An 11,189-nucleotide genomic window follows, 5' to 3' on the forward strand; every position below is an offset into this window, starting at 1 on the left:
TCCGTTTGTCTCAACCAAGGCTCTGAAAAAAAAAAGAAGGGACAAACACGTCCTCCAATTTGTTGGAATTTAATTTCTATTTTAGACAACAAAACAGACAAAATCCTTTTTAAGCAATCACACACAAAAGAAAAGAAAAAGTGATTAGAAACAGACATTTACAGCCACCGACACATTTAACTAACATGCAGTGAAGGATATGGATTTTACGGAAGTCGACATGTGAGAGCTTGAAGCACAACACCTGTTTAGTTTAGATATAAACCATATAATGGTGCGAACGCTGATATTCGTTATTTAACGACGGTGAAGCCCAGACTACAGCGGGGCGTTTTCCACCAGGCGAGGCGTTTGATGGTTGTTCAGATTATTCATCTGGTTGTGCAGCTGCACGCCCTGCAACAGATTCAACGTTTTAAGTATTTTTGAAGTGCTCCCACGGACGGATGCAGCTCCGTGATTACGTGCAGAGATGTTAACGCAGGGGGACGGACTCACCTCTCTGGGCCGGTAGACTCCCAGTCTGAAGCGGCAGCAGATGACGTCGAAGCAGAAGCCGACGAAGCTGTGGAGCATGCCTTTAAACAGGAAAACACGGGTCAGAGAGTCGGGGTTTTGGTTTATATACACTGCAAAAATGGATCTAAAAATAAGTAAAATGTTCTTAAAGTTGGTGCGCATTTTTAAAAAAAAAATGCACATTTTTAATCCATCAGCTGGAAAGCTGCAGCACACTTAAGGAGCTCTTTGTTAATGAATGCAAAAGCGTTTTTATATCTGCATAATTTCAGGGTCTGGGGACATAAACCCAATGCCTGACGGCAATCTGGGAAATTTGATTTCAATGTTTCCCAGGTCTGGATAAATGTTTGAGAAATATCTGTAATTTTGTACTTTCTTGCCAATCCTGTTAGTGAAAAGAAATCAGGCATACATCGGTCTATTTGTCCACCGCCCTGTCCACTCATCCAACCAACCAGCTGTTTATCCTTCCTTCCTTCCCTGCCAAAAGGGGATTGAAACTAAGTAAAGTTTTTTTTGAAATTAGTGTATTTGTCCTTGATTTGAGCAGGCAAATTAAAAAAATCTGCCAATGAAATTAGTATTTTGACCCCTAAAATAAGATAATTAGATATACTGCACTTAAAATAGGTTGATGGAGATGGGTTGTTGTTATTTTAAGTGCAAAAATCTCATTCCATTGGCAGATCATTTAAACTTGCCTGCTCAAATCAAAGAGAAATGCACTAATTTCAAGAAATTTTTACTTACTTTTAGCTCCATTTTTGCAGTGATCTTCTCCTTTGTTGTGTTTTTTTTTTGCAGACTTCACACACTGCAAAAACAAAACTAAAAATGAGTAAAATGTTCTTAAAATTTGTGTTTTTGTCCTTGATTTGAGCAGGTCAATAGGATTATCTGCCAATGTAATGAGTATTTTGACCCCTAAAATAAGATAATTAGACATCCTGCACTTGAAATAAGATGATGGAGATAAATTGTTCCTATTTTAAGTGGAAAAATCTTATTCCATTGGCAAATCATCTTATTTACCTGCTCAAATCAAAGACAAACACACTCATTTAAAGAACATTTTACTTATTTTTAGTTCAGTTTTTGCAGTGTATGCGTGGGTGCTGCAGGAAACATGGGAGCAGTTGTCCACACTGCAAAAACGGAACTAAAAAGAAGTAAAATGTTCTTAAAATTAGTGTTTTTGTCCTTGATTTGAACAGATACATATGATGATTTGCCAATGGAATAAGATTTTTGCACTTGAAATAGGAACAATCCATCTCCGTCATCTTATTTCAAGTGCAGGATGTCTAATTATCTTATTTTAAGGGTCAAAATACTAATTCAAATGGCAGATAATCCTATTGACCTGCTCAAATCAAAGACAAATACACTAACTTTAAGAACATTTAACTTGTTTTTAGATCCGTTTTTGCAGTGCAAAGCAGATTGAACTTGCCTGTTGTGGAGAATATTCCTCCGACGATCCCGCACAGTCGCACCAGGAACTGCCACAGCGGCATATGCTGCTCGCTGACCTTCACCATCAGGGAGCTGGTGTCGTACTTGACGAAGATGCCGGAGACGCCGTGGCTGCCCGCCGCGTGGTTTATCACCCGCTCCTTTTACACACACACAGAGCACGGTGAAGGTTAGTGCGTCCTCTCAGGCGGACCTACACTGCAAAAACTGAACTCAAATTAAGTAAAATATTCTTAAATTAGTGTATTTGTCCTTGATTTGAGCAGGTAAATAAGATGATCTTCCAATGGAATAAGATTTTTGCACTTAAAATAGGAACAATTCATCTCCATCATCTTATTTCAAGTGCAGGATGTCTAATCATCTTATTTTAGGGGTCAAAATTCTAATTCCATTGGCAGATAATCTTATATACCTGCTCAAATCAAGGATAAAAACACTAACTTTAAGAACATTTTACTTATTTTTAGATCCATTTTTGCAGTGTAACATGCTCCGTCCATCCTCCGGCCCCACCCTCTCACAGGTCAGCCGTTCATATTGCAAAAACAGAACTAAAAATAAGTTAAAATTTTCTTGAAATTAGTGTATTTGTACTTTATTTGAGCAGGTAAATAAGATAATATGCCAATGGAATAAGATTTTTGCACTTAAAATTGGAACAAGTCATCTGCATCAACTTATTTCAAGTGCTTTATATCTAATTATCTTATTTTAGGGGTAAAATTACTCATTCCATTGGCAGATAATCTTATTTAACTGCTCAAATCAAGGACAAATACACTAATTTTAAGAAAATTTTACTTATTTTTAGTTCTGTTTTTGCAGTGCGGTGGCCACTCACTCGCTCGGTCACGGAAAACTGGTGCGTGTCTGCGGAGATCAGGTAGGTGTTCAGCTTGGTGGGCACCACGGTGATGAAGTACTGGTACATCTGGTTATCTGCAGCGAGGATGGCGAAGACGAGAATGTTTAACAAAAAAAACAAAAACAGTGAGCCGTGAAAAAACAAAAAAAAAGGGAATGTTTATTGTTTTGGACTGAAGGGCGGTACTGTTGTGGGTGATTTTCTCTGTGCCGTCCAGAGGGTTGATTATGCCCGGAATCTCCTCGCCGAAGGATAAGTGGTCGATGCGATGGGAGAAGTTGTACGCTGCGACACAGGGAGAGGAAAGTCGGGTTGACCCACGGTATACACAGCAAAAAGGGAACTAAAAGTAAGTGAAATTGTCTTGAAATCAGTGTATTTTTCCGTGATTTGAGGAGCTAAATAAGACTATCTGCCAATGGAATAAGATGTTTGCACTTAAAATAGGAACAACTCATCTCCATCATCTTATTTCAAATGCAGGATATCTAACTATCTTATTTTAGAGGTAAAAATACTCATTCCGTTGGCAAATAGGGTCATTCAGCTGGTCAAATCAAGAAAAAATAAACTAATTAAAAAAAAATGTACTTACTTTTAGTTCCCTTTTTGCAGTGTACGTTCAGATGGTGTAGGTAGGGTATATTTTTATTTTTTATTTCCAAATCAATGTCAACTGTTTGTTCTCACTGCAAAAACAGAACTAAAAGAAGTTCAAATTTTCTTGAAATTAGTGTATTAGTATTTTATTTGAGTAGGTAAATAAGATAATCTGCCAATGGAATAAGATTTTTGCACTTAAAATAGGAACAATTCATCTCCATCATCTTATTTCAAGTGCAGGATATCTAACTATCTTATTTTAGGGGTCAAAATACTCATTCCATTGGCAAATAGGGTAATTTAGCTGCTCAAATCAAGGAAAAATAAACTAATTTTGAAAACAAATTACTTACTTTTAGTTCCCTTTTTGTGGTGTAAGTTCACATAGTGTAGGTAGGGTATATTTTTATTTTTTATTTCCAAATCAATGTCAACTGTTTGTTCTCACTGCAAAAACAGAACTAAAAGAAGTTCAAATTTTCTTGAAATTAGTGTATTAGTACTTTATTTGAGTAGGTAAATAAGATAATCTGCCAATGGAATAAGATTTTTGCACTTAAAATAGGAAGAACTCATCTCCATCAACTTATTTCAAGTGCATTATATCTAATTATCTTATTTTAGGGTTAAAATTACTCTTTTCCGTTGACAGATAATCTTGTTTACCTGCTGAAATCAAGGACAAATACACTGATTTCAAGAAAATTTTTACTTATTTTCGGTTCTGTTTTTGCAGTGCTTTATCCGAAAAGTACCATGAGATAACGGTGAAGTTTGGTCATTAAAACCAACTTGAACTTGTGATGGTGTGACGGTGCCTCTGCATGCAGGTTGGGAAGGAGAGAGAAGACGAGGGTAAGACGGAGAACGGTGTTCGTCTTACCCTCGTGGCTCACAAACGCTGCGATGTGTGCATGGCCCTGAGGATGGTGAATAGGCCTGAAGAAAAGACAAAACATTAGGATCAGGAAGTTGGGCCTTCATTTTCAGCACCCTCCACTCTCCTGCAGCCCTTGGTCTCCTCCTTAGCCCCAGTTGCTGGTTCAGCTCGGCTGAGACTGAGATGGATGTGAACCATTTCAGTGTTGATTTGTCCACGTTTTGAACCCTTAAACTACCAATAAGACCAAACTGATGACCTGTTTTTCACTTTTCTGGCAGAAACTATTTGGAGCAGAGTTTGGCCAGCAGCAACTGGCCAAACTCCACACAAGTTTCACTGTGTGTGGAGTACGGCTGGATGATAATTCAATAACGATATTTATTTACGACGTTTATTGATGGTAGAAAAAAAGGGTCAATAAAAAGTTCAATAGAATAACAGTTTTCCTTCCTTTTGAATTCTAGCCCGTCCGTCCGTTTTCTTCCGCTTTTCCGGGGTTGATTAAGGTTAATTTTACAGTCATTACATCCTCCCAGCCAATCACAACGCAGACCCAGGGACCAAGCTCCGCCCCCTTCAAAGAGTTCAGAGAGCACATGTTCTTTTTCTTTTTTTTTTTTTAAACTTGCATTTTAGGTATAAAGTTGATTAAATAAAGGGTTGAGTTTGAACTCAGTGTTTGTGTCCTTATCTAAAAACAGCATAAAATGGCCAGGGCTGCACTTAAAATACATGTTTTGAATTAGTTGATAATTATCGATATCGATCAATATGATTTCTACTTTATCGATATGCTTTCTTTTCTATATCGTCCAGCCCTAGTATGGAGGCAAAATAAACTTCTTGTTACAGGTCCCCTTTGTTTAAATTTGACAAGAGAACAGGACGAATTTCCTTAAATGGCATGGTCGCTTGTCTTTCCTTTTTTGAAGAGTGGGCCTCTCAAGTCACATTTATCCTCCAGCAAAACCAGAACTCTATGATTACAATTTAAAAGTTCCCTTAGGACACGCTCATCAACTTACAAAAGGTGAAGTAAACATTAGAAAATGCCTTGATTAAAGTTTTTATAAAATATTTCAGAGCTGCAGATGATTGTCACACAAGTGTTTTAATTAAAAGCATTTTTTTTTTATTCTTGATTTGGGATATTTTTCCCCAAACAACAAACATAATCAGACCAATTCGATTTCTCAGTAGGGCTGAACAATTAATCGCAATTTCAATATAATCGCAATTTTAAAGAACGCAATTTTCAAATCGCAGAGGTCTGCAATTTTTGGCAATGTAACAATTAATGGATCAGACACGTCCTTTTGCTGTTCTTAATATGTTTAAAGTGGGTTTGCCTCCACATGGAAGGGAAGAGAGTTGCAGCAGTGAGATAATCTAATTTTTTTTTTTTTTTTAGAGTTTATATAATCATACTGTTTTACCAGAAACTTTCAGGAATCTCACCATAGCATGAAGTATGATGAAACTGATTAATACATAGGCTTGTTTGTTGGTTTCACAAGGATTGATGTCCATTTCAACAAGCTATTCTCTTGAATAATAATATTCAGATTAATAAAAACTGTTAAATTACTTGTTTTAAATAGTCCTTGTTTACAAACATCTTTACCTACAGGCCATTTTTGTTGCTTGTGGTTAATGCAGAGAAAAGTCAAAATTAAAGCGCAATTATGGTTGAAATATATCGCAGTATAGATTTTTGCGTACAGCCCTAATATGTTTAAAAAGACATGATAAATTAAACAGAAAATAAATAATTGCATTAAATCGCAATATTAAGATAAAAAAAAAAATCCCAATTCGATTATTTTCCAAAATCGTTCAGCCCTATTTCTCAGCATAATTTTCTGTGGATTGAATAAGTGCAGAGGGTGGATGAGATTTCATAATATAGTCTCTTACTTTCCTACGGTGATGTGCAGGTTTCCTGCCACCTTGTTGACATAAACGTGTCCATGAATTCTGCACGCGTCCAGTGGCTCCTTGGACGCGTCCTCCCTGCAAAAGCCCACAATCGGACATTAAACGTTTCCGCTCGTTCCGCACGATCTGCAGCGGCGTGGTGGAGACACTGAGCTATATAATATACTGGAGTGCTGATTTTGCCGCAAAACTGAAGTCACTGGCCGCCATCTTGCTACTCCCTACTCTCACAGAATCCCATAGGATTTGGTTGCAACAACAAGCAGTTTTCTGGCTGAGTGAAAACGTTTCACAGGTAATTCTACAGTCAGTGGATGTACTAACACTATCAACTACTAGGAAATTAGGTGCTGAAATATCTTACATGTTATTCATATTAAATATATATATATGTATATATAAGTATGTGTATATGTATATATGTATATATATGTATACACATATGTAAATATATGTTTTTGTATATTTTTATTTATATATTTATAAATGTTAAACATATATATTTAAATGAATAAAATGCAAAATATTTCAGCACATGACTTTCTCAGTACTTGATATTTTTAGAACATAACATAAAACTATATGGCATTTGACATTGTAAAAGTCTTAAGCCCCCCCTGAACATGAGAAAATCCTTGTTATTCGATGCTGTAGCGCACATATTCCCTAGTTACTGAGGGGAAATAGGGAGTACCAATATGGCGGCTGGTGGCTTCACAGAGACTCGTTCAAACAGACGGTGATTAGCACTCCAGTGTATAATAGAGCTCAGTGGGTGGAGACCGACCGTGGCGGCAGAGCGGTAGGAGCTCCCTTCAGCAGCGTCTTGTACAGGACCTCCTGCAGAGCGTGCTCCTCCCTCAGCCTGCTCTGAAGGCCATGCAGCGTCCTGCAGGACAGAAGGAGGCAGCAGAGCTGACGTTAGCGCCCGGCTAGGCTGCTCATGACGACAGACAACACCTGGAGGGCAGTTTAGCAAGATTTTCACATGGGATCAGTCTGCAGAGGCCTTAACTAACTATCTCTCTCTGTTTGACTAAATTATTTAAAAAAAAAAGATTACTGCAGGGGCAAAACTTCCTTTAAGTCATTTAAACGTCTCTTACCTTTGCCACAGTCTCTGTTGTGGGGATAATTCAAAAATAACCTGAATAAAACACACACAGGGAGGAGACACAGTTAATGTGATTTATTTCATCCCCTCGTTTTTCTAACAAAAGCAAAAAAAAAGCTAACTTTAATTAATTTACACTGCACAAATGGGAACATTGAGTAGAGTGTTTTTGAAATTACTGTATTTTTCCTTGATCCGAGCGGGTAAGTAAGACTATTTTCCAATGGAATAAGATTTTTGCACTTAAAATAGGAACAATTCATCTCCATCATCTTATTTCAAGTGCAGCATATCTAATTATCTTATTTTAGGGGTAAAAATGCTCAATCAGTTGGCAAAAAGTCTTACTTACCTACTCAAATCAAAGAGAAATACACTCATTTGAAGAACATTTTATTCACTTTTAGTTATTTTTGCGGTGTAAAAAAACAAAACAAGAATCTTTAGGTGCAAACAGAAACAGAATGATGATTAAAGAAGAAGTAGTAGAATGTTTTATGGTGGATTTAGATTTTTTTTTTATGATAAGGTGAAAATATTGAGAATAAAGTGGAAGCAATATCTAAAATGAAAATAGCTTCTTTAGTAAATCTTATTCTGATGTATAAAGTTATTTTTGTCACTCACAAAAGGCACGGCTGTCGCTGGGCTTTACACCACACTGCAAAAAGGGAACCAAAATTAAGTAAATGTTTCTTGAAATTAGTGCATTTTTACTTGATTTGAGCAGGTAAATAAGATTATTTGCCAATGGAATAAGATTTTTGCCCTTAAAGTAGGAACAATTCATCTCCATCATCATTTTTCAAGTGCAGAATATCTAATTATCTTATTTTAGGGGTAGAACTAATCCCATTGCCAAATAGTCTTATTTACCTGCTGAAATCAATGAAAAATAGACACATTTCTAGAAAGTTTTACTTACTTCTGGTTCCCTTTTTGCAGTGCAGTAGCCTTTTTCGCCTTTTTTGTTGTCATTTTGTGTTTAATGTTAAAACAAACTTCTGCATCTGCATCCATTTAATAAAAAAATAAAAAAAAGTCAACGAGCATCTGGCTTAACTCTGCTTGGAAAAATTAAATTCATTTGAACGAGGCTTTTAAACCTAAGAACATCGTACCAGCTGTCAACCATGGTAGTGGCGGCATCATGATGAGGTAATAGCGCAAAAAAAAAAAAAAAAAAAAAATAGGATAATTCTCCAATTTGACCACAAATTTGGAAATTTGGACTGTGATCTGGAACGTCGGGTTCTGAGGGACGCTTCACTCACAGGCTCGTACTCCAGGCCGTTGGACGTGATCATGGTTTCTGCCAGGTCCAGGATGTCTGCTCCCACATCTGCAGAGACAAATAAAAAAAAAACGGTATTAACTCGCTTAAATACACGATGCCGTTTACTGATGGTGGCGGAGAAGGTCCAGATACTCACGCTGGCATTTCATTGCAACCGTGATGTCCACATTTATTCTTAGTTTACTGCAGCACAGAAAAAAAATTGTGTTTAGCTGTCTAGTTTAGGCAACAAGCTCGTGACTTTAAAGCCAAATGCTAACCTGGAAAAATCCTTGTCAACTTCATATTCATACTTCATCCAAGTGTCTCGATAAACGAAGAACTCCAAGATGGCCAGAACGGCCATGGCGCTGAAAGCTATGACGGACACTGCGGGGGACACAGACGCAGCGGTTACTCTTCAGTCCTCTCTCTGGTTCTGTTTGCTTTCAGGCGGGCGGGGCCGTCCAACCTGTCCCCCCCGACGCCGACGTCTCCACGTAGCTGTCCGCCACCTTGGGGAAGGCGTCCAACTCCTTCACCAGGCTCAGGGCTTTCCTTCTGGACAGACGCCGCATCTTGCTGGTCCTGGTTTCACTTAATGCAGAACAATGCAAACACTTAATTAGCAGATTCAGCTCATTAAATTTATAACCAAACCAACAAATGGAACAAAGTAATTACTTTAAAAAAACAATTTAAAGAAATTTCCAGGCAATCAAATGTGACATATTTCCGTTTTTCATTTTAAATTTGTGAGTTAATATCCACATTTGCCCTTTAATTTGCAGATTATTTTTTAAATCAAGTAGTTATTTCTATATCTATTTTATTAAAATTTTTGATTAATGCATTACATTTCCATTTAACAAGTAGTTTCAAATGGGAATCATTAATTTATTTTACAAGCGTGAGTCACAACTTCTATTTGTGTTTTAATGCTCATTTATGGCAGTCCCACTTATCCAATAGTACTTCATTAAAGTTACTAAAATATAGTTTAAAAAGTAAAACATATATTGTTTGAAATTCATATGTTCAAACTACAGATTTTTTTGATCCATGCAGAATAATTGTAACAAAGTGTTTTATCATGCTTCTGTTATCACTGTGCAAACAATTTAAAAATTGAGCTACTGTACTTCTTTATCATTTTGTGTTGACATAGCATTTTTTGAAGATTTTAAATAGTTTTTCAAGTTTTATCTTATTTTTTTTATTTAGTCCTGCTTTTCAAACTGATGTAAACTACTAAAAGAAAAACATTTTCTTCTTATAACACATTAAATGCTTTCTTCACTTACTCTGCAGACTGAAAGTAACATTGCAAATGTCTCACTGACTAATTTGAACTATATTTTAACGTATTTAAAAATATAAATATTTTCCAATGATGCGAACATCTTCAAACTAAGTGACTATTTTTAGTGGTTCATTAAAAAAACATTTAGTCATGTTTTAGTCTCATTAAGCAAAACAATTTTCTAAATTGACTTCTTGTGTTCTTGTAGTTTACTGTTGTTAAAACTATAACAAATTCTTCATTAACATTTACAAGTTTTTACATTTATTCTCCGCTAAAACAGTCTTATACCTCCATAACTAACATAACCTAAGATGCAAAAATAAAGAGACAAATTATATAAGTTCAAATATATCAATGCATATTCTTATTAAAAAATAGGACAGTTATTATTGAAATATATAAGTTACATTATTTTGTCATTTGGAGTTGATTATTTATAGTTATATTATTTATTCTCTATATATGATCTCAGTTATGGCAGGCCCCCTTTAAAACTTAAATCTCTGTTGAAAAATATTCTCTTTATGATTGATTTTTATATTTTTAATATCCCGTTCTTGACAATTTAATGACATATATTGAATTTCTAAATGTATGTTTTGATTCAAAACTAAAAGTAGCTAAATGTCTGTTTGCTATACTGGGTTTATTTCCCGTTCATACAACACTGCTTCCTAAAAAAAAAAAAAAAATACAATATTTTATGTACATATTTAATTACAAATGAAAAATAAATTAATCTACCATTAAGAGTAATCAACCAGGTTTCAATTTATGAAGACTCGCGTTATATATGCATGTGGTTTAAATAAATATAGCTATTAACGATTCATTATATAATTTTATATTGCTGGCGAGACGTTACAGTTGCAGAAAGACAACTGTAAAAGTATAAAATTGTTATATATTATTTTGGTTTGTAAAAGGTAAAAAAAAAAAAAAAAGATGCCAGTATTCTGTGTGGGTGATAAATTAATGACAGTTTATGGTCCTTTTCAGCATGTGCAGACAGCCTTCCCTGACGTCACGTACCTCTTTTTAACGATGTTTTATCATCCGCTTGGTCTTTAAATCAGCCCACAGTTTCCGTGGCATCCAGCAGCCTCTCCGTTGAAGCGACATTTGGACTAAAATGCAACATATCTGAAGGATGTTAGAGACGCAGGTAGCAGAGCGGGGTCGTCTTCGTCTGGTTTACCGTGA

The 11,189-nt window shown here is 35.9% G+C and overlaps 1 protein-coding gene across 1 annotated transcript; it reads right to left on the reverse strand.

Annotated features, from left to right (window-relative positions):
* LOC105918337 (endoplasmic reticulum-Golgi intermediate compartment protein 2) lies at window positions 1-11,189 on the reverse strand. Its single transcript, XM_012853403.3, has 14 exons — window positions 11,019-11,189; window positions 9,153-9,277; window positions 8,962-9,070; window positions 8,838-8,884; window positions 8,679-8,746; window positions 7,397-7,437; window positions 7,078-7,179; window positions 6,270-6,365; window positions 4,353-4,408; window positions 3,053-3,151; window positions 2,843-2,940; window positions 1,976-2,138; window positions 499-578; window positions 1-396 (listed from the first exon to the last, which is right to left on the reverse strand). The coding sequence occupies exons 2-14, from the start codon at window positions 9,256-9,258 to the stop codon at window positions 319-321; spliced, it is 1,143 nt and encodes a 380-aa protein (XP_012708857.2). The 5' UTR covers window positions 9,259-9,277; window positions 11,019-11,189; the 3' UTR covers window positions 1-318.

Source organism: Fundulus heteroclitus, chromosome 17 (assembly GCF_011125445.2).
Source record: "Fundulus heteroclitus isolate FHET01 chromosome 17, MU-UCD_Fhet_4.1, whole genome shotgun sequence".
NCBI lineage: Eukaryota > Metazoa > Chordata > Actinopteri > Cyprinodontiformes > Fundulidae > Fundulus > Fundulus heteroclitus.

Excerpts from the sequence above, each read along its gene's own strand:
- LOC105918337 (XM_012853403.3), bottom strand. The coding sequence starts at position 9,258 with ATGCGGCGTCTGTCCAGAAGGAAAGCCCTGAGCCTGGTGAAGGAGTTG. Across the intron at positions 7,180-7,396 it reads CAACAGAGACTGTGGCAAAG|GACGCTGCATGGCCTTCAGA; the intron begins GTAAGAGACGTT and ends TCTGTCCTGCAG. Across the intron at positions 3,152-4,352 it reads AGCGTTTGTGAGCCACGAGG|CGTACAACTTCTCCCATCGC; the intron begins GTAAGACGAACA and ends CCTGTGTCGCAG.